The 24,863-nt window shown below is 32.0% G+C and overlaps 1 protein-coding gene across 3 annotated transcripts in view; it reads left to right on the forward strand.

Moving 5' to 3' along the window:
- Positions 1–1,785: 1,785 nt before the first annotated feature.
- Positions 1,786–24,863, forward strand: part of LOC143076476 (sphingomyelin phosphodiesterase 4-like) — a 38,572-nt gene continuing 15,494 nt past the window's right edge. Inside the window, exons 1-8 of one of the 3 annotated variants that reach the window (XM_076252268.1) lie at positions 1,786–1,871; positions 5,613–5,696; positions 9,444–9,659; positions 10,535–10,631; positions 11,959–12,166; positions 18,094–18,238; positions 18,833–18,904; positions 19,786–19,800. In XM_076252268.1, coding sequence (XP_076108383.1) covers positions 1,845–1,871; positions 5,613–5,696; positions 9,444–9,659; positions 10,535–10,631; positions 11,959–12,166; positions 18,094–18,238; positions 18,833–18,904; positions 19,786–19,800 — 864 coding nt within the window. In that variant the 5' untranslated portion in view covers positions 1,786–1,844. Of the gene's footprint in view, positions 1,872–5,612; positions 5,697–9,443; positions 9,660–10,534; positions 10,632–11,958; positions 12,167–18,093; positions 18,239–18,832; positions 18,905–19,785; positions 19,801–22,591; positions 22,628–24,863 lie in introns of all 3 variants that reach the window. The other 2 variants (XM_076252267.1, XM_076252269.1) reach the window with 2 other exon arrangements.

Consider the following 24,863-nt stretch of genomic DNA (forward strand, 5'->3'; position numbering starts at 1 on the left):
TCAATGCAATATAAAACATAAGCATGACTAATTTTGATGTTGAGTTACATTATTTAATTAGGCTTAACGTTAATTTAAACTGCCAAGATATAGTATAATTATCATGTACTTTTAGTGTAAGAATAAAGTATCTAAGTTTTCTTATAAGATGAAAATTTATCTAAACTGAAATCATGACTTTGATGTTATAAAAAAATATCTAAATGGAATACATGAAATATCAGAAATGACAAGTATGTTGATACTATTGAAATTCAATTAAATGTAATAGAAATAGTAAGTTCTTTGCTTTGCACGAAGATTTAGATTCTTTTTTTTATATCTAGTTTTAGTCATTATTTTTTTTTCATAAAAGGGGGTCAAGATTAAAACACAATCTAGGCCACAGGTCAAGTTTGTTGCAATTTTAGTTTGATATATTTTTATTTTTCTTTATATCTTATCATTTGTTATTAAAATTGTCTTTTCGAATCTTGTTCTCGATTTTGACCGGGTCTAGACTTTCCCATCTTATTTGAATGTTTTGCTCATTAATTGTATTACATATTATTTATTATCTACTTTTTTTATATATATTCTAGCATTAGTTCAGTCCTATTTATGTATTTTTACGTAAATTTTAGTTTGAAGTTGATTTTTTTTACTTATTCTTGTACACACAAGATAGGCTTCCGAGCAACATTTTTTTTTCTATTTTGAGGTACGTCTTTATATATTTCTATATCATTTTATTTGTCAATGAATTGTCTTTCGGAATCATTTTCAGGATTTTGACCGGGCTTTAGATATTTTTGTGAATTTTAGTATCAAAGTGAAAATTTCGCTTCATCATTTGTATACAATGGTGACTTCCGGTCAACATTTTAACCGTTTAAAGTAATGTAATTATATTTTTCTTTCTATCATATTAATTGTTATTGAATTGTCTTTAAGAATCATGTTCTCGATTTTGACCGTTTTTTTTTATATTTTTGTGAATTTTAATTTAAAGTTGAAAATTTCACTTCAATATTTGTATACCAGGATGAGTTCCGGTCAACTTTTTGCCCTTTTATAGTAATATATTTATTTTTTTCTTTATATCATATTATTTGTCATTTAAATGTCTTTAAGAATCAATTGACAGACTTTGACCGGGCTTTTTATATTTTTGTGAATTTTAATTCAAAGTTGAAAATTTCACTTCAATATTTGTGTACAAGGGGGCCTTCCGGTCAACTTTTTGCCCTTTTATAGTAATATATTTATTTTTTTCCTTATATCATATTATTTGTCATTTAAATATCTTTTAGAACCAATTTACAGACTTTGACCGGGTTATATGCTTTTTCGTGAATTTAAGTTTTAATGTTCAAAAATGTGTTGCCAGAGTCACACTAAGAAAGTATTCCGGTCAACTTTTCGATAAAAAAACATATTCAAATATATATTTTTTTAATTTTATCTTATAGACTATTATATTAGCTTTCAAAATCAGTTTTATTTATTAACTTAGCTTTAGCGGTTCCAAAGATATTAGTTATAATACACTCATTTTTCACTTCCGCGTTTTCCATTTCCGCGTTTTAGACCCTCCCATAAGAATATGCTAAAATCCAACAGTCATGTCCCGGACAAACGTACACTTTTTTTCCATTATCAAATAATCTTTTCAGGAGTTTTGAATATTTTTTCCCTTTTTAAAGCTCTCATGAAAGAAATAATCTCAAAAACAAAAGGCTTAAAACTAATTCGATCAGCATTAGAAGAAGCAAGAACAAATATTTAATGTCCTCAAATTAGCATTTTCTTTTGATTACCTCCCTTGACCTGGACAGAAAACATAAAATTGAAAATTGAGGGAAATGACAACTACTGGCAACTCTGTCTTGGTTAGTTTTTAGGAGGGGTTTTATTAATATGGTTTAGCCTGGACAGTTATTTTTTTTTCTGTGTTTTGGTGATATTTTAGCTAGCCAAGGCCTATATAGGGCTAGGGTTCTCTAAAAAAATATCTGGTTTGGTGTTTATCATGTTTATTGACATTGTGTTCATGAGTCAAGCATGTTGGGACCACTCATACACCAACTATAAACATGTATTTTTGAATCTTAAAAGAGAGAGATCCATTGAGGACATGCTGTCTTTAGCCTTAAAAGAATGCCTTTATAAAAGTCTTTATAGTGGAGTCCTCTGTGTCCGTGCAGCCGGTCATACTGTGCATTTGCTGATTTCGTTATATCAACTCTGTAACGCAAATAAAATTGTTCTCGTTATTGTTTTAGCATTCCGAAGGGATAAAAAACAATAAAAATTAAAATTGATAAGTTCAAGATTGAAATAAGAACTGTAATCCCATGATTTACAATATTTGGCCTCTGTCCATTAGAAAAATATACACCATCAGATAAAATTTGTTTTACTTAAGTAAAATTTTTATCAGATTGAATTAATTTTTGCTCTGCATCCTTGGCAGTGTGCTTGGTTTGAATTTAGTTACCTTTTGTAGCAGCAAATCTTTCCTCTATTAAAAAAAAGCTAGATTTGGAAGGCATGCACGAAATCACTGGACATTGGAGGAACTTTTAGAACAGGGGTTTCCCAATTTTGGACACACATTACACAAAAACTTGAGAGTGAAACCCTACAAACTGATAATTTTATTAAATAAAAGTATGTTATGAATGTATTCACACAATATTATCCAATTATTTGTTTTATCAGTTGAAAGAAGTGAAGTCATAAGTCTAAGGTGCGCGGATACACTGGACTGCACAGTATCTGTTTAGGCAGCAACCATTTGATTTTCTGGGGGGGGGGGGGGCTATGGTTTTTTTTGGAAAAAAAAGTTTGTTTCCAGTTTTTGGAGAAAAAAATAATTTGTTTTTGATTCTGAGAAAAAAAAATTGTTTGTTTCACCCTCAGCTGCCACTATATGTAATGCTAAAATTGAAAGAAAAAAATTGTTTTCGACTTGTCGGGAAAAAAATAGATTGTTTTTCGCCACCGGCGAAATAAAAAATTTGTCCAGAAAAAAAAACCATAGCCCCCCCCCCAGAAAATCAAATGGTTGCTGCCTTATAATTTGTATTCCACTTTTCATGACAACAGGCACTGAGTTGCCTGAATTACCTGCAACATAATTATGGTATACACATGTAAACCAATTTCAATTTGTATTTTATGACCTCATGACTACATTGAACAATCAGTCCTAATAACAATGGCATTGGAAATGTTCAGGAACAAACACATCGTTGTGTCATATGTCTTCGTATGTAATATGTTTTTAAAAAAAAACCATTTTATTGACTTTGATTTCACACACTTAAATTGTGGTGTGTTTTTCAGTTTCTATTTTAGTCAGGGGTACTACTTGTACAAGTTGTTTTTATTTACTTGAAGATTGTAAAAAAAAATATACACATATAAGTTAATTAATAATGTTTGAATAATCTCCCTTTAATTTTCTCAAAAATTTACTTGTACTTGTAAGTAAATTTTTCTTTCAATCCTACAAAAATTCTCTAGTTTTGAGATGCAAAATCAGGGCTTTAATGATTTTTCCCAGGTTAGCTCATATTTTTCAATTAGAGTTCAATGTTTCATCTTATTAATTCAACTAAGAAATTGATTGCGCAAAGATCTTAAGTATTTGCGCAAGGCCATCAAAAATTGCTCCTTGGGGGCTTGTAAATGAGCAGTGTTCTGTAGATAAAAGACAAATGGGATTTTCATTGCCCATGAAATCTTAAGAATTCAATAAAAGAAGATAGGATGACTTTTTTACTTATACAAGTAAAAAAATCTGAATGTCTAAGGGACATAACTCAGCCAATTTTTTTTTACCTATACAAGTAAATTAAATTCACTTGTATAAGTAGCCTACAAATTTACTTATATAAGTATATTAATAACTTTTTCAAGTAATTAAAAATAACTTCTACAAGTAGTTCCCCTGACTGTATTTCGGAACAACAACAACACTATAAAGTGACAAATATATATATATATACATTTTCAAAGTCGTTTTTACAGATTTACATGTAAGAACTAATTCAACTAAATTAAACTGGGTCAGTCATTTTTATTCAATGTCAAAATTACGCTTCACTAGAATGGTTGTTGAGAAAAATTCTGAAGGGTAACATGAAGTACACTATCGTTTGCCTGTTAGACACTTGATGATCAAGACAAGTGACTGTCTGGTCATTTTTAGTACAAACCAGCGAGTTAAAACTACATGGTTCTTATATAAAATGGTTGTTCAAAATACATTTTAATATTCAATATGCTATTGAAAATTCTTTTTTATACATCCTTGATACATAAAAATTAAAACAGTCTTAACTTTTTACATTTAATCCCAAACTTTGAAAACTGCATTTTATTTTCTAAAAAGTAATGTTCTTTGTGGAAACCTAGTGTAAATCTGGAAAAAGAATCAATGTTGCAATTTTAGCACATGAAACATCAACCAAATTAAAAAAAAAAATGAGAATGGAAATGGGGAATGTGTCAAAGAGACAACAACCCGACCATAGAACAGACATCAGCAGAAGGTCACCAATAGGTCTTCAATGCAGCGAGAAACTCTTGCACTGAAAGGCGTCCTTCAGCTGGCGCCTAAACAAATATATATTCTAGTTCAGTGATAATGGACATCATACTAAACTCCAAGTTATACACAAGAAACTAAAATTAAAAATCATACAAGAAGAAGGCAAATATGCAGCTGGGTTAAACATGCTTTTTGAGATCAAGCTATTTACTAGTTATTTTTAGTACTGGAAAGTATTTAATAACCTTTTTATTTATGATTCAAAGGATCACCAGAACCACGACATTAGATATTACTCATTTCTGGATTTTAAAGTCATTTCCTGTCCGTGTACTGAATCAATTTTTACTTCATACAAAAAATGCAAAGTAATCAGAAACAGTTATAAATCAGGCCATAAAAAAGAATAGGCTTGTTTGCCCAAACGCTACCTTCCCAGAAAAAAGCTGCCTACTCAAATTCTTTTATTGTCCTGATTTGAAGAAGTTTTTTTTTAATCAGATAGACATGAAGATTAATAAACACCCGATACTTCAATTTCTCTTTTTAAATTTTTTTTTTTAAAATGTCTACCTACCTGCCCACTGTCTCAACCTTTGGGTAGGGTTTTGGCAAACCAAAATATTTTTAATTGTGGCCTCATAGTAAAACTTGACAAAAAAAATCTAGAAACATAAAATCATTCGACAGAACTAGCTTTTAAAATTAGTACACACATGAACAAAAATGATGACAACTCAACAGTGAAAACCTTAAGCAGTGAACATTGTTATTAGTATGAAAACACATCACACAAGGATAAATTTGAAAATAGGACTACATGTACAATGAATGATCATAAATATATTTTTTTGGCCTATTTTCAATTAATTTATAAATAGAAATTCAGGTAGCTGTGCCTTTTTGAATAAAAAGACACCCTTTTTTCTTGATATGAACAGTCAATAATGTAAAACAAATTAATATAGATGTAACAACAGATCTCAATGTATAAGAAATACTTAACAAATATTTAACTTTATAGCTGAATACTGCTCCACATGTGTGTAAACTAAAGTATTTTCTGTTATAGTCTAGACTACAGTTGGCCTACTCCAGACCTTTACTACAGAGATGCAATGAGATAGAGAACATTATACATTCAGCAGGAACACAGGTACAGTATATGAAACCGATTTTCAATAAGACAGGGCGCCCTGGAAACTGTAAAAAGGGCACAGGGTGGCACTCAGAAAAAGGGGGCGGACAGGCCTGTGAAAACAGCCTAGCTGGAACACCAAGGCCGTAGCTACCATTGAGGCAAGTGAGGCAATTGCCTCACTAAAATTTTGACACTGATTATTTTTTTTATACATATATATAAATATAATAGTCATTTGTTGTTCTGTCTCAACCTTAATTTCTATAACTTGTCATCATTCCTTTTAAACTATTCTTCCTGGATTTAACTCAGCATCTCAACGGGTGATGTTTCTCGATTACATTAACCTAGTAATGATAATCATCATGGATCTTTAGTTAAAAACAGGCTCTTGCAGAAAAAGGAAAAGCGACACTGAAGGTAAAGAAGGAATAATTCTTGTTAACTATTTTTTTTTAACAGAGTCTGAGTATTGCATATATATTAACTTCATTAGAACAATAAAAAAACGATAAGTAGACTGACAAATAAAGTACTGGTCTTCGGAAGGGGGCAGTCCTGTCTGCGTATTCATTTCTCCTTTTCACCAACTTTTGACAAATCAAGTACTGGGCATCGCAAGGGGGCAGTCCTGTCTGCGTATTCATTTCAGGAACTTTAAACTTTCTCTTTACAGATAAATGAAATATAAATAATATGAAACATGAATGCATGGATTAGTTTTTATCCATTTTTCTTTAATCTTAAAAATTGAAAGAATATCCCATATTCCAATTTGATATTATTGAGGAATGGTAGAACCTTTAACACAGGATTTTGTCTTTACTTATTTGGGACTTCGGAATTTCGTTTCTTTAGGCCACACCAAATTAATTAGTAGTTCTTTGGAAAACCCGCACCTAAATTGCCGAAATTAAAATAAAAAAATAAAAATAAATTTCCCGCACCTCACCCGCCAAAACCAAAAAATAAAAATAAAAATAAAATTCCCGCACGTCGAAAATAAATCCGCATCCGGTATTAAAAAAAATTCTTTATCAATTAAGCGTTTGAAAATATGCAGTGTTTGTCATTTGTCAAGCATATTTTTGATTCTGATCAAAAAATTTGCAAAGATGGAAAACGTGCTGATTGTTTCTGTGGTGAAACATTCAAACAAAAATAACAACAAGGCATACGTATTAAAAAAATTCTATTGCAGGATTATAGACTCCATGATGCATCTGGTTGAAATCTTAGTTTTAACATAGGCTTATAAATGTAGGTTATGTAGGTATTTCCATGTTGCCTTTTGTTGGTATGTTTTGGTGTAATTTATTTTCTGATATTTAATTGTAAAGTAGCACAAGCTAGAACCCCCAGTTTCGACTGTGCTTGGATTGACTGGTTAGTGATCCATATGCATAAACACAAAACAGTTAAACACACACCATGCAGTTGTGTTACAAGAAGCTAGCTACAATGTAGCATACTACAGAGGGTGTCTAAGGACCAGAAGGTGCATATACTACAGATGAAAGCAGTGCATATTAAAAGCAGATAGCCATATAAAGTTCATGCATAAAAAAATATGTTCAAAAGTGTATATTTGTGCAGTGTTAATTATACAAACAACAAAACAAAATGAAAAAGAATGCAGAAAGTTGAAATACATATAAAAAGGGAGATAATTTAATTATATCAAATTATGTCCCCTTTCAATTAAGTGAGTTGAAAATTCAGTTGCTTCTTTTAGGTAAAAGATATAAAAATTGAGAGAAAAAAAATATCGCTCGCTCCATATTTCTTCAAAATTTGAGGCGAAGAATTTAAAAATATAAATTTAAATTTCGCTCGCTCGCCCCATTTTTTTTGGGTAAAATCTCAAAGAACTATTAATTAATTTGGTGTGGCCTTATATTCGGGGTTTCGGAATCGGACACCCCCAAACCCTAACCCTTAAATTTATAGATTCTGGAACTAAAATACCACCAACTATTTCCAGAAATAATTTGAAATTACGGAACCACATGTACAAACGTCAAAAACTCCATTCCAATTCCCCTGTACCCATATATACTTGCTCTATAGATAGAATCATATACATGTATCTTATCTCATTCTATCCCTAGTTTGTCTACTTTTTGTCAGCATAAAAGCGAGTTTAATATTTTGTAACTGCGACTGTATGATGGTGCTTACAGGAAAGCTTAATTCCCTTTTGGTAACAAAACTGTTACTACCGATGCTGCTACCGAATTGCTGATGGAGAAGGAATTGGAAGAAGACATTGATCATTGTGTTGATGATGTGCTACCTTTAGAAACACAGACTGCCCTGAAACAACTGAAAACTTGGAAAAGAGCATGAATGAGTGGCGCGAGATTGTGCGGTCTTGCCATGCTCCATGTTCATCGCGATAAGGATATCAGCAGACCAAATTATGATTCTGAAACGATTTGACTGAACCGGCCATAGAAAAATTTGGAAAACTCTACTGAATCGATGTTTGTTCTATATTCGGGCAGCAGACTCAAATCAGTGATATTTGGATGATTATCTTACATATAAATTTAAATAAAGTTGTTAAAAATTTGGTGTTAGTAAAAGTCTTTAAAAAAAAAATTTATATAAAGTGTGCAAATTCAAAACATTATCAAACTCTCTAAATGCCTAGAATGCAGGATTTTGCACCATTCATTTCATACCCTAAAAAAAAATTTTTCGCCTCGCTTCGCTCGGCTCAATTATTTTGGGTCACTAAAATAAGATGCCTAGCTTCGGTCTTGAACACTGGTACTAATTTGTGACAAAAGATAAGCTAAATGTTTACAATACATTTGGTCTCTTGTGGAGAGTTGTCTCATTGGCAATCAAACTACATATTCAGCTTTATATATATGTTTTAATGCAGAATGAAAATTCTCTGGGGCACAGTAGCCATCAAATTTGATCTGGACTACAGGTTTTTATCTAGTTTTTCTTGATTCTATAACACTGGACTATCACATGAAAAATTCAATTTCCTTCCCTGCTATATTGTATTATATTATAACCCTCTCAGGGTTCTCACTAAGGGGTATCAACATTCGTTTTCCATAGATGCATTTAAATTTTTAAATGATTGACTGAGCACACATGTTATCATTTCATAGAAAGATGTTTAAAAATATTCCAAATTCAGTTCCTTGCTCTGGTTTGTCACATAGAGTAAATTATATAGCAATAGAAAAAATTTCTAACTGTCTGAATCACAATTACCAAAAATTATGAGTCCCTGGACTAGCGTTTAAACGTCCTTAGAACCAAGTCTCTGAAAGAGGTACACAAATTAAAAAGTAGATATTTTCATGAAAGGAGTAACTTCGGTAAATAGTTTGATATATTTGTAACAATTTATATTCAAATTTATTTTTCTATGCATGAAAGTGGCAAAAGGAAATCACTCACAAACCTGGTTGTCTTTTGTTTATGTGTTACATATTTGTTTTTCATTCTTTTTTTACATAAATAAGGCCGTTAGTTTTCTCGTTTGAATTGTTTTACATTGTCTTATCGGGGCCTTTTATAGCTGACTATGCGGTATGGGCTTTGCTCATTGTTGAAGGCAGTACAGTGACCTATAGTTGTTAATGTCTGTGTCATTTTGGTCTTTTGTGGATAGTTGTCTCATTGGCAATAATACCACATCTTCTTTTTTATATATAAACATTGTATTGTCCTTGTTGTTGATTTCATCATGTTCATGTTTTTCGAATTCTTGTGATTTGGTTTTGATTTCAGGAATTAAAGAATGCACTGCCATCAATATTATCCAATATATTTGGTTATGGATCAGAAGTGGGTTGGCAGCTTCACTCGATTAGTCGAGGATACAATCTACAAGAATTTGAATGTGCCAGGAGATTCCTTGGTTCAGAAGGGCCATTGCTGAGTCTTGTATATAATCTTCAAACAGATGTCACTCTGATGTATGAATTTCCACTTCATCATATACCGGTAAGTTCTATTATAGGGAAGATGTGTGTGTAAAGTTTCTCTTCATCATATACCAGTAAGTATTGTAGGGAAGATGTGCGTATATTATATTTCCACTGCACTACATTATAAATTTCTAGAAGCTGCCCGCAAAATCAAGGTACAATTCGGCAAGTGTTAAAACAAAGAGTTTTAAATTTCTAGGGAAGAAAGTAGACTAAGCTGCACCATGTGCACGCGCCAAAAGCATATAAGACACGGATCGATAACAGTCTTCGAATTTGGATATTTTCTTTTTAAAAAAAATGGCGTTTTCTGTTGAAATAAGAATATTTCAAAATCAAATTCAAAAGAATACTACATTTACAGTCATATCACACATATTTCTAACTTTGTATGGTTTCAGAGGAGTAATGGCTCTTCCTTTTAAGTTGGTAGACTGTATAGGTTAAGTACATAGTTAGGCAGAAGGTTTATTTGTTACATGAGACTTTTACCTTGATAATTGACACTCACAATAAAGGGTTTGTCTGCCCTTTTCCCTTCTTGGTAATGATGGCTCTTGGAATCTTGCAACTTGGTTTTACTATTTAAGAAATTCTCATGTGAATTTTTTTTGAACTGGCAATGCCAACATGGCCAATATTCAATTTATTTTACTGTAAATTCAGAAATTATTGTTAAGTTTTTATTAATACAAATAATGGGACTGCTTGAGCAACGCAATAATAAAAACTCACATTTTAATATCTGATACTGTTTTACATACAATCTGCACGTAACTTTTTCTGAAATCGCAATAATTAATCTTGCATTTTTGTCAATTCTTCAAAAAATCACAAAAATAAATGCACACAATAATTTCTGAATTAACATTTTTTTTTTTCTGATTTCAGGGACCATCAAGACAGATAATAGAAGAAGGAAACATACCATATTTCTACATAAATAAATTACAGACACAGGGATATGGCTCACATCTAATACTCCTTTGTATCCTTTATATACCAATGTATACAGTGTATTTTGGTAGTAACAGCACGTTTTTTTGTCAGAAATATCGTGTTAATAATGCTTTGGAGTATAGGTTACATATAATCTTAAGTAATTTGCTAAGAATTTGGTTGTCACATGCCTTTAGCTGTTTATTCGGTAAAAACATAATGTAAAGTTGATGAACTTAAAAATACCTTTTATATATTAACTTTAGATGTGGATTTTCTAATTCTATTCTTTCTTTGTTTAAATTTTGTAATTTAATTGTAAACTTAAGCTAAGAATTTTGTAATTTTTTTTGTCCCATCTCTATAAGGCCAACATCTATTCAGGTAAATTTACTTCATTTGTACTTTGAAAATCTTAAAACACCATTGCAGTTTTGCAGTTCTTATTGTAATTGAATATAGTTAAGAGATTTAAACGAATGTTTTTAAAGTCATTCATGAAGAATAGAATATTTGAACAGACATAGATGTAAGAAGATGTGGTATGAGTCCCAATAAGACAACTCTCCATCCAAGTCACAAAGGAGTAGGTCTGGTAAGACCCCTTTTTGGCCCCAAAATATAACAGTTTTACAAAATTGTTAAAATGTAAACTTTTAGTTATTTATTGGACAGTTGAATGCTTCTGCTACATAAATATGGGCTGTTTTTGACAATACAATGCACATATATCGGGTTGTAGCACCATTAAGTCATGCTAAATTTCTGAAATCTTCAAAATTCTATCATTTTAGTTAAATTTTAGACGGTTTCCTTGTAAAACGAAAGTGGCCGCATTCGTGTTCATCCTTAATATTGAAACGTAAGTTATATTTTATGATAATACATAACATATATAAAGGTTGTGGATGAACACGGCTGCGACCACTTTCATTTTTGACAAAAAACATCTGAAAAGTGGCATATTTGAGAGATTTTTCATATTTGAGCTTGAATCGGATCGTTTTTAATGACTAAATCAGTTAAAATCTTTCACTTATTCTAATTAAATCAAGTGAAATAGACACTTAAGTCTTAAAAAAGTGGTCAAAATCTTTCGTCAGATGAAACTGAAATTTGAGGCCAAAATGAGTCCTTACCGGACCTACTCCTTTGTAAAAGTAAATCATTTTAGGTCAAAATAGCTATGGCTCACATCAAACAGTAAGCTATAAAGGGCCCCAAAAATTACAAGTGTCAAATCACAAATTACAAGTGTCAAACCATTCAAATGGGAAGACCAACAGTCTAATCTACTAGTATATAAAAAAAAACGAGAAAGAAGAAACACTTATGAACCATAGTTATGTATTTATTATGCCTTAACATAATTACAGCTGCATTTGAATATTACATGTTCCATTTTGCCCATTGTTTGTTAAACTGGCAAAATTTAGCCTGGAACAACCTGACGGACAACTTGTTTCCGTGTTTATTGGATGATTATCTCAACTATTTCTTGCCACTCAATAAATCTACACTGCCACCTGTGCCGCATCAACAGTCACCAATCAGAAGCCCTGTGATACATTCAAAGATGTGCAGGTAAGAGAGATTGCTATTGTATATGTTCTGGACCATATGAGTATTTGGACCATACACGTATGGTCATGACCATATGGGTATATACTTATACGGTTCGACCATATGCGTATGGTCCGACCGTACGCGTATCGTCAGGGTAATTAACACTCTGTTACAGTTTACTTTCAATACTTCTAAACTCTTCATATGGTATGACCGTTCATCAAAAAGACGCTATCATATAGGTAATTTTATTATTATATTATAATTAAAATATAAGCTAAATAAAAATTATAAGTTTCACTTAGTTAATTTGACTTACTTGTCAAAACTATACTCAGATAATAAACACATTTCATACTTATGGTCATTACCAATGGTCAATACCAATTTGTTTTTACGAATGAATGGCAATATTTCGACTTAAAAAAATAAGTTCCAAAAATTTCTTTATGAACTGAACATCATTACACAATTAAGAAGTTACTGGAAAGTAACATAGTTTATTTAAGTGGTTTGTGAATATGATATATTGCAGTCATGTTACGATATTTGAGATCTAGAGCTTCTTTTAAAAAAAACACCGTAGACATATCGGAATGGTCTAAGACCTTGGTGTCACTGTACACAGAGCTACAAAAAGACTAGCTTTTCACTCACAAACAAAAGGTGTAAATGAAAAGGACTCCTGATTAGTCAAAATTGGATGAGTCGAAATTTCGGTTGAGTCGAACTAAATTTACGGTCCCAAGGTTAACAAAAGCATTCAAAATAATTTTTTTTATCTCGAACTAATACGCACATGTCAAAACAGGATCTCCTGGATTAAAATGGATTGAATAGTTAATCTGACAATACATGTGTAATTAAATTTCCGGTCACTGACCACTGTATTGATTTATGACATGCTATTTCCATGAGTGTTTACCTAAGATTATCTTATATAGAATTTTGACAAATAATTAGTGATACATTGTTAATGTTCATGAAAAAGTATTTAAAATGTTTACAAAACAATAAATTTGTGATTTACACTAATGAGCTTGGGTGTGTATAAAGAGGGGATTATGGCTTCCGTTGATGATCACCTAAAAACTACTCAAACGGCGTCTTTAATCTTGTTATATTTTCTTTTGAAAAGAAAGAGTGAGATAAAACAAAATGAATAGGATTTTTTTTGATTGAAACAATTGAATAAATAAAAATAATGCCTTCATAATAATAAAAGACTGTGACATACAAATACAGCGATTTGATACTAGAATATTGATCCCCTTGCCATATTCACCCGGATTTATTTTAGCTTTACCAAGCTAAGCAAGAGTTGTGTCCCTTAGATTTTTGAACTTCCGGTGTTTGTTTGAGTCGAACTACATGTATCTCGAAATATTACTCTGGTCCGGCTGACTTCGACATAACGAGAGTCGACTGTAATACATTGTCATGTTACCAATCATTTTTAGCTCACCTGGCCCGAAGGGCCAAGTGAGCTTTTCTCATCACTTGGCGTCCGGCGTCCGTCGTCCGTCGTCCGTCGTCGTCGTCCGTCGTTAACTTTTACAAAAATCTTCTCCTCTGAAACTACTGGACCAAATTAAACCAAACTTGGCCACAATCATCATTGGGGTATCTAGTTTAAAAATTGTGTCCGGTGACCCGCCCAACCAACCAAGATGGCCGCCATGGCTAAAAATAGAACATAGGGGTAAAATGCAGTTTTTGGCTTATAACTCAAAAACCAAAGCATTTAGAGCAAATCTGACATGGGGTAAAATTGTTTATCAGGTCAAGATCTATCTGCCCTGAAATTATCAGATGAATCGGACAACCCGTTGATAGGTTGCTGCCCCTGAATTGGTAATTTTGAGAAAATTTTGCTGTTTTTGGTTATTATCTTGAATATTATTATAGATAGAGATAAACTGTGAACAACAAAAATGTTCAACAAAGTAAGATCTACAAATAAGTCAACATGACCAAAATGGTCTGTTGACCCCTTTAGAAGTTATTGCCCTTTATAGTCAATTTTTAACCATTTTTCGTAAATCTTAATTATCTTTTACAAAAATCTTCTCCTCTGAAACTACTGGACCAAATTAAACCAAACTTGGCCACAATCATCATTGGGGTATCTAGTTTAAAAATTGTGTCCGGTGATCCGGCCAACCAACCAAGATGGCCGCCATGGCTAAAAATAGAACATAGGGGTAAAATGCAGTTTTTGGCTTATCACTCAAAAACCGAAGCATTTAGAGCAAATCTGACATGTAGTAAAATTGTTTATCAGGTCAAGATCTATCTGCCCTGAAATTTTGAGATGAATCGGACAACTCGTTGATAGGTTGCTGCCCCTGAATTGGTAATTTTAAGGAAATTTTGCTGTTTTTGATTATTATCTTGAATATTATTAGCTCACCTGGCCCGAAGGGCCAAGTGAGCTTTTCTCATCACTTGGCGTCCGTCGTCCGTCGTCGTCCGTCGTCCGTCGTCCGTCGTCGTCGTCGTCGTCCGTCGTCGTTAACTTTTACAAAAATCTTCTCCTCTGAAACTACTGGGCCAAATCAAACCAAACTTGGCCACAATCATCATTGGGGTATCTAGTTTAAAAAATGTGTGGCGTGACCCGGTCAACCAACCAAGATGGCCGCCACGGCTAAAAATAGAACATAGGGGTAAAATGCAGTTTTTGGCTTATAACTCAAAAACCAAAGCATTTAGAGCAAATCTGACATGGGGTAAAAATGTTTATCAGGTCAAGATCTATCTGCCCTGAAATTTTCAGATGAATCGGTCAATCGGTTGTTGGGTTGCTGCCCCTGAATTGGTAATTTTGAGGAAATTTTGCTGTTTTTGGTTATTATCTTGAATATTATTATAGATAGAGATAAACTGTAAACAGCAATAATGTTCAGCAAAGTAAGATCTACAAATAAGTCAACATGACCAAAATGGTCAGTTGACCCGTTTAGGAGTTATTGCCCTTTATAGTCAATTTTTAACCATTTTTCGTTAATTAAAGTAATCTTTTACAAAAATCTTCTCCTCTGAAACTACTGGGCCAAATTAATCCAAACTTGGCCACAATCATCTTTGGGGTATCTAGTTTAAAAAATGTGTGGCGTGACCTGGTCAACCAACCAAGATGGCCGCCACGGCTAAAAATAGAACAAAGGGGTAAAATGCAGTTTTTGGCTTATAACTCAAAAACCAAAGCATTTTGAGGAAATCTGACGGGATAAAAATGTTTATCAGGTCAAGATCTATCTGCCCTGAAATTTTCAGATGAATCAGTCAATCGGTTGTTGGGTTGCTGCCCCTGAATTGGTAATTTTGAGGAAATTTTGCTGTTTTTGGTTATTATCTTGAATATTATTATAGATAGAGATAAACTGTAAACAGCAATAATGTTCAGCAAAGTAAGATCTACAAATAAGTCAACATGACCAAAATGGTCAGTTGACCCGTTTAGGAGTTATTGCCCTTTATAGTCAATTTTAACCATTTTTCATAAATTAAATTAATCTTTTACAAAAATCTTCTCCTCTGAAACTACTGGGCCAAATTAATCCAAACTTGGCCACAATCATCTTTGGGGTATCTAGTTTAAAAAATGTGTGGCGTGACCTGGTCAACCAACCAAGATGGCCGCCACCGCTAAAAATAGAACATAGGGGTAAAATGCAGTTTTTGGCTTATAACTCAAAAACCAAAGCATTTTGAGGAAATCTGACATGGGGTAAAAATGTTTATCAGGTCAAGATCTATCTGCCCTGAAATTTTCAGATGAATCGGTCAATCGGTTGTTGGGTTGCTGCCCTTGAATTGGTAATTTTGAGGAAATTTTGCTGTTTTTGGTTATTATCTTGAATATTATTATAGATAGAGATAAATTGTAAACAGCAATAATGTTCAGCAAAGTAAGATCTACAAATAAGTCAACATGACCAAAATGGTCAGTTGACCCCTTTAGGAGTTATTGCCCTTTATAGTCAATCTTTAACCATTTTTCATAAATCTAAGTAATCTTTTACAAAATCTCCACTGAAACTACTAGACCACAATCATCTTTGGGGTATCTAGTTTGAAAAATGTGTCCGATGACCTGGCCATTCAACCAAGATGGCCGCCACGGCTAAAAATAGAACATAGGGGTAAAATGCAGTTTTTGGCTTATAACTATAAATTCAAAGCATCTAGAGCAAATCTGACAAGAAGTTAAATTGTTAATCAAGTCAATATCTATCTGCCCTGAATTTTTCAGATGAATTGGACAACTGGTTGTTGGGTTGCTGCCCTCCAATTGGTAATTTTTAAAGAAATTTTGCCGTTTTTGGTTATCTTGAATACTATTATAGATAGCGATAAACTGTAAACAGCAATAATGTTCAGCAAAGTAAGATCTACAAATAAGTCAACATGACCTAAATGGTCAATTGACCCCTTAAGGAGTTATTGCCCTTTATAGTCAATTTTTAACAATTTTCATTAATTTGGTAAATATATGTAAATTTTTACCAAATATAGTTCTCTGTTACTAATGGGCAAAGTTCATTATAGATATAATTGTAAGAAGCAAAATCGTTCAGTAAAGTAAGAACTTCAAACACATCACCATCACCAAAATACAATTTTGTCATGAATCCATTTGTGTCCTTTGTTTAATATGCACATAGACCAAGGTGAGCGACACAGGCTCTTTAGAGCCTCTAGTTATAGATAGAGATAAACTGTAAACAGCAAAAATGTTCAGCTAAGTAAGATCTACAAATAAGTCAACATGACCAAAATGGTCTGTTGACCCCTTTAGGAGTTATTGCCCTTTATAGTCAATTTTTAACCATTTTTCGTAAATCTTAGTTATCTTTTACAAAAATCTTCTCCTCTGAAACTACTGGACCAAATTAAACCAAACTTGGCCACAATCATCATTGGGGTATCTAGTTTAAAAATTGTGTCCGGTGACCCGGCCAACCAATCAAGATGGCCGCCATGGCTAAAAATAGAACATAGGGGTAAAATGCAGTTTTTGGCTTATCACTCAAAAACCAAAGCATTTAGAGCAAATCTGACATGTGGTAGAATTGCTTATCAGGTCAAGATCTATCTGCAACAACAAAAGAAAGAGAGTTTTTAACGACCTCAGCTGGCTATACAACCCTTGCACAATCAACTGAATTTTGCAGAAATCATTAATAGGATAGATTGCCCTTATATGATAATTTTTTATTACCTTTTTGGTTTTTTTGGCAAAGTGGGGGGGGGGGGGGGGGGGGTTGCGCAACAACAAAACTACTTCACAACTTTCTCATTACTTTGCATTTCTTGTTAGATAAATTTTACAAAAATTCTCCCCTGAAACAACTGTTGAATTTAAACAAACTTGGTTTAAATCACCACTAGGATATCCAGGGACCACTGTGTATGATGACCCTGCCTGCCCACATGGCTGAAATTAAACATAGGTTTCAAATGCACTTTTTAGTATTATATCTCTGAAACTAAACGACAGTACAACAGTTGCATTTATCATGCAACAATTGTAAATAAAAATATCAGGTGAGCGACACAGGGTCCTTGGACCCTCTAGTTTTTTTTAAATAAAGTTTTTGTATTATTGAAACTTTTATAATGTAATTTTTAAAAAAAATATACCTATATGATCCAAATACTCATATGGTCCGGCCAGTTAATAACCAAATAAGTATTATACTCATATGGTCCGACCATACGCGTACGATCGGACCATATGAGTATATGAATATGGTCATGACCATACCCGTATGGTCCAAATAATAATATGGTCTGGAACATATATACATCTGTAGTTACAGTTTATTTGGAAATTTTTTTTTTTTAAATTGTAAATGTGCTTTTTTAAATGATATATACTGCCATCACACAATAGATCAAATGATGTATAGATGTTTATACTGTATATTGTATTTCAGTCCTGGAGGAAAAACCACCACAAGTCCAAGAACATTTGGATTATTAAAGGCTAGTTTTATAGCATCACAGAAACAGCATTCCCAGAATTCATCAGTTTTGGGTCAGAGTGAGGCTGAAGTATGGAGGTCAGAAACTTTACTACAGGTAAAATTTACCATGATGAGAGATCAGATTGTAACAGCCATGTTCAAAGTAATATTGCACATAGAAGCAAAGCTACCATGAAAATAATTTAGTCTATAAGATCCAATATTCGTGAGCTTATTATTTAAGTTAACCCACTTGAATAACATCAAAGCAAAAAATGCTCTTTTTTTTTGCCTGTTATATACAGAGTAGAAGGCTGGTGACTGACATGGCTAGCGCCATCTGTGCAAAGGCTGTATATAGCCATTCAAGGTCGATAAAAACTTCCATCATCTGGTATGCTCTTGTTGCAATTACCCTCATCCTTTTGGTCTTCGAAACTAACCTTGTCAGTAGTGGATCCAGAGATTTTCATAAATGGAGACCCACTGTTTGCCTAAGAAGGGACTCTCTGCAGTCATGCTTCATGATTCCTTATGTAATCAATCAAATTTTTCCCACAAAAAGGGAGCCTTGGCCCCCCTAAATCTGCCTATACATGTTCAAATTACATTCATAATATCATTTCAAGTAAAATGGTTACATCATTGTTTAATCATTTGAAACAATAGGAAACTTCATTAATGAGCATGTTTGTGTTGTCTATTTCAGATATTTATAGAGTTTTGGTTGAATCAGAATGCCATAGACAGTGACAAAAGTATGATCAGTCCAACACACATGGTAGGTAGTAAAGGAGGAGTTATCTCCCCTTAATAGTTTTTATGATGATTTATGTACTTTTTATATTGCTATTGAAGGAATTATCTACCATTTCTCTTTTAATTTCCTTTTTTTATGTAAATAAGTTGTCTTTAATTGTAAAAGAGTGGGATAAATAGGTTTTTTTCTCCTTTTAATTATGGTTGTTCAGAATATATAAAGACTGCTTTAGAATTATATGTACCTGGATTTAATACTCACTTCTTTTTTACACTTTTTGATTGTTTTAAAAATGAAGATTTATAAAGGGAATGGTGTATACCTACACAATAAGGTTCCTGATAAGTACAGGACAGGTACATAAAGATGTAGTGAGGTTAGGGTAGTTTTTGAAGATGTATTATAAAGACCAAAGCCACAGGATTGTAAGAAATTCTGAATAATACATGTTAATTAAAGTTTCTAGCTGTAATTTGTTTAAGGATGTTTGCTCCTCTGTTTCAAAATAACAAGCTATTTAAAAAAAGAAATATCAATTGATAATATGTATACAAAGGAACTTAAAAAGCAGAAAAAAGTTAATAGTCCATGCCATGGCAATTGAAAATTAGGCGGGGAATGATTCCATCTAGATTTTTCATACATTTAACATTGGCAGCTTGTCCCTTTCAAAAACTATGAAAAAAATAACAAGAATTTTATAAGATTTTCATAAATAGCTTTTTAAACTATATGCAATTAAGTTAAGAAATAAAAAGAAGGGGAGGCAAAATATTTGGTTGGCACTACATGGATAAAACTACAGACTTTTGAATGTCTGACAAAAAGTTAAAAACAAGAGTACTTAGCATCCTAAATGCTAGGTTCAAGAGTTAAATTGTTATATTAATTTCTCTTCCAAGGTTAAGAAGAAAGGTGTAAGTTAATGAAACTTTTCATATCAGTTAAATGAATTTGTTTCAAGTCAGATCTGTTTATGTTCTCTTAAAGGGGCACTAGCTACAAAATACATTTATAAAAAATCTAAATTATGATTCGTTTTGTTCAATCTTTAATGAAAGTAAAAAAATTAACTTTATATTCTTTTATCTTAGAAAATGAAATCAAACAGACATAAAAAAAAATCCATTTGCACGAGGTCCATATATATTTATATTTATACTATATTTATATCGTGTTATGTGACCATCAGTAGTTTTCAGGGTCAGCTCAGAAAGGATAGTTAATAAGATGAGGTCTAGACTAAAATACATACAAAATTCTGATATATATCAGCTAGTAAATGTAGTATATATATGCAATGGTTACTGTTTATTTAAGACTTAATTTGAATATGTGTTTTAGTATGTGTGAATTTGTATCAAATTGGTGAACATTATTTTGACAGCTAGTGCCTCTTTAAAAAACTCTTTAAGATTTATAACAGCTAAAAATATTTTTACTAATACCTATTAGTTGAACTGCTATACCTTGGTTAAAAGTCAGTAATATATCATAAAAAGTTCTGCTTTCATTGTTGTTTTTGATGAAAAATCAATACTATTGTTTAGTCATGGATAATCATGAAAATATAATTGGTTTACATCTACAGAGTTCATCAAACAGTAGACATTGAATGTCTGTTGGGGGCTGGGTCCTCCATTGAGAAAACAAATTTCTCTCTACCTGGTATTTAAAATGTGTTGAAGTATTGAAATATGAGGACCTGGTATCTGTTTTTACTTTTTTAATTTTGTTTATTATCTCTATTTTTTTAAAATCTACTGTAAGCATAGTGATCAAGATTAAATTTATACAAACTATGATTAACAAATTAAGCATGTGATGTTTTTCATGCTTGGCTATGAAGGCATAAAGGCATTAGGTTTTCTGATCTGTGTATCTGTAATTTTGTCCTCTGTCTTCCATTGGTCTGTAACCTACCTTAAGGTGGTACCTAACACCTTAACTAAAATTAATTTGGCTCGTTTGATTTTCATAAAATTTTGACAAAATATTTACTTTCACCCTATGACAAAAATATAAAAAATTCAAAAAAACTTGAACCAAACACTTTGTCGGAAAATTTTCATTGTATCCAAGTTTGACAAACACTAATTTTGATCATTGAGAAGCTTATGGTGACTTGAGAAACACCGGTATCACTCAGATTACAATTCTACCTTGACAGGTAAGTTTGTATATAGCCTATAAAATACTTATTTAGCCTTGAGAATTGAAAGGTCACTCTATCCCATTCATACAATAGAAGTTTACCTATGAGGGTCTGAATGGGGTTTACAGAATAGAGAATACATGTACATGTAATAGCAAAAAAAAATTAGAGAATAGGGAAAATAAACCCAAAAAAAGAATAGAGAATAATGGGGTGCAAAAGTCTAAAGAATAAATGTGCAAAATTAAAAGGTAACTTAGGTAACTGTAATAAAATACTGATAATATAATGATCAATGTACAGAATTGATAATTAATCTTGTAACAGAAAGAATAAATAGTAATATCATTTTCATGAGAATTTTACCGAATGAGAGTTATTTTTAAGGCTATTAAAAGAAAAATGCCCTAAAAATTTAAAGAATACAGATATTAAAAAAACCCATCCAGGTCCTCATGTCATTTACATTGTCAAAATATAGGACACACCATCTAGTCAAACTGGTTTTAAACTAGACATCTAGTCAAACTGGTTTGATATAACTGACTGTTTCTTGCCCTAGATGTCTATTTCACAGTGACCTTATGTGTTTGTGCTTAGAGTACATTGTACTGTCATATTTATTGAATTTCTGTTTGGACATGACCTATACATGCAAAAAATGGCTTGAGATTCCAATTTTATAGGAATCAATATAATCTTTAAAAGTTTATTCTATATGAACTGATATTAGTATAATAAATTAATATTTGGAATTTTATATCCTGGTTGATGATGTTTTTTTTGGGACCAAGATGTTTTCTTCATTCTTGTTCACATTATGATTATTTTTACCTTCAATGTACATTTAAAGATAGAAAAAATATCAGCTCTCATTTAAAATATTTTGCAACTAAATAATCTTTCAGATTTTGGTGTAAACAAAAAACAAGACAGTGTAATAGATAAGCTGCAAGCATAGTCTATTTCTATAAAGTCAAGGAGATAGTTTTTTTTATATCTGAAAAAAATCTACCATGTAAAGAAATATACAATTAAAAGGCCAAAAATAACCCCAAAAATTCAACATTAACAGATTTGAACAATTAAATCAAGATTCATAAAATATAAGTATTGGTCAGAATATATTTTTTTTCTCTTTAACAGTAGCACAATAACAATAAAGTGACCTTAATTTTGGACAAGGTAAATGGCATGAAGCCAAATTCATCAACTCCTATTGTATGAATGGGATAAACTGACCTTTCAATTCTCAAGGCTAAATAAGTATTTTATAGGCTAAAAACAAACTTACCTGTCAAGGTAGAATTGTAATCTGAGTGATACCGGTGTTATTCAAGTCACCATAATACTTCCTTAACAGTACAACGTGATTAAAACTTTTAGCTGATTTTACAGGGTTATCTCCCTGTAGTGTTAGGAACCACCTTAAGCTTTATTGGGTTGAAATTTAGTTAAAAGGTAGTTTACCACGAAGTTGTGTTTACTTGAAACTAAGAACATATGTTCAGTAAATATATATATATATATATAATCAGGTACATGTATTTCAGTATATGAGCCATCAGCATATATTTAGTCATTTTACTGTAAGTAAAGCATGTATATATACAGCTTTTCTTAGCACAGTTATTTACCATTGTCGTTGCTTATTTATTATTATTGATTATGTTGATTGTTAAATGGGAAGTGCTTGAATAAATACATGTGTGTTTGAGATATAATGATTTATAGATTTCTGTTTTTTAAGGTGAAGATTTTAATAAGGGCTATTCCAGAAAAAAATGTAGGAGGGGGGGGTGGGGGGGGGGGGGGGGTGGAAGGCAGTTTTTGTCAGCACCCGCCACCCAGACAATTGTAATTGAGAATTATAGTGCATTATAGTGTGAAAAGTTGCTCTGACACCCATCACCCATGTATTATTAATTGATACAATGTGCCTTCCAACCCCCCCCTCCCCCCCCCCCCCCCCCATACATTTTTTTCTGGAATAGCCCTAAATATAACTATAAGGTAGAATTCAAAAATTTCAATTAATAAATTTCTTACAAGATTTTGTTTTGTAGTGCATTTGTATTACTGTATATAAAGTGAAAGTTGTTTTCATATTCTATAATTTTGTTTGTCATCTACTCATTATTTTTCCCACTTTCAAATTTGTTTTTTTTTTACAAACATGTGTGCATGCATGATATTTGTTTAGTTATTTGAATATATTGAAATGAAGAAACTCAGTATAGCAACCACTCTGAAGAATATTTATACTGGTTGTTTCTGTGGTTAAATGATTTGATTCAGGCAACTGCCCATAAATCTGCCTGACAACAAGAATTTTCTACTTTTGATTTGTTTTCAGTGTCGGATAAGTCAATTCAAAAAATATGTTTATGCCCCCTACTCCCAAAACTGAACAAGTCTGTCAAGTAGAACCATTTAAAATAGATATTTGACATCTGGAAAAGTTATATTTCAGCCCAAAATCAGTCTGACAACATTTCATTTGAATACAACCTTGGTTTTGTACATGAGTAACAGACTGAACAATGTTTTTAATGTACAATTTGATTCAGTATCTTAAGTAAGAAATATCTAAATACTCATACATGTTCTCACTTTGAACTGGCATGCTCCCAAGGGTTCCTGGCTTTTTGAGCATTCTGGTTTATCCCAGCAGTTGATCAAATCTACAGCAGGAGTAAAGTATACCTATTGGAAATGGCTAAAGAATCCCTGACAGAAAGTTTATTACACTTTCTATATTTTTTTCAAACATTTATTATACTTTGCACGCTTTAATCAAATATATTGGTGAATAATGTAAAACAATAGTTAGTAGCACATGACATGTTTGGGAAAACTGGAATTATACTCAATACGGTGGTGTACCATGATCAATATTAAGATCATACATATCTATTGTTGAAAGTAAACTTCAGGCAAGCTCAAGGTATCCACTTTATGACTGTTGAGTTTAATTCATTATACATAAGCTAACAAACAGAAGCTCTGACATTAGGTGGATACTTCAATATAAAAAAAAGATGTCGTATGATTGCCAATGAGAAATTAACAGCTATAGGTCACTGTATTGCCTTCAACAATGAGCAAAGCCCATACCGCATCGTCAGTTACAAAAGGCCCTGAATCACAAATGTAAAACAATTCAGTAGAGAAAATCAACAGCCTAATTAATGTACAAACTAATAAAAAAAAAACAAAAAAAAAACAGCAAAAAACGACAAATACTGATTTACAGGTTCTTGACTTGGGACAAGCACATAGCAAATTTTATATGGTGGGGTTTAACTAGTTAGATGGTCCCAAACTTTTCCCCTAAACTGGGACAGTGATGCAACACCACAACAAAAGAAGCAGTCTTAATGTTGGCTTTCAACACCTATATAAGGAACAGATTGTATGTTTGTCTGGTCATTTGGAACAGTATTAAGTTATGCTTTGAGAATCCTATTGATAGGAAAGTTCATAATGCATTGAATTTAACGTTTCGGAAGAGAATGCTGCGAACATTCTGAAAAATGTCTTTTTTCTTAAATATCTAAATTCCTGATGAAATGATTCTTTGCATGGGATAATGTCATATTTAGTATATTAGTTAATTTTAGTCAAATCATAAAATATTAAAGTAAAAAAGATATTATTGATATACATTTAATAGAAGTTCATTCTTTTTAAAGTTACAAGTATTTATCTTGAATTTTTTTTTTATCCCTCAAAAATTAACTGTTCTATGGAAACAAAACTAAAATATATTTCTTCTATGGTTATTTCATGTGTCTACTTTAGCATCATCACCTTTCACAGATT

Source organism: Mytilus galloprovincialis, chromosome 5 (genome assembly GCF_965363235.1).
Source record: "Mytilus galloprovincialis chromosome 5, xbMytGall1.hap1.1, whole genome shotgun sequence".
NCBI classification, from domain to species: Eukaryota; Metazoa; Mollusca; class Bivalvia; order Mytilida; family Mytilidae; genus Mytilus; species Mytilus galloprovincialis.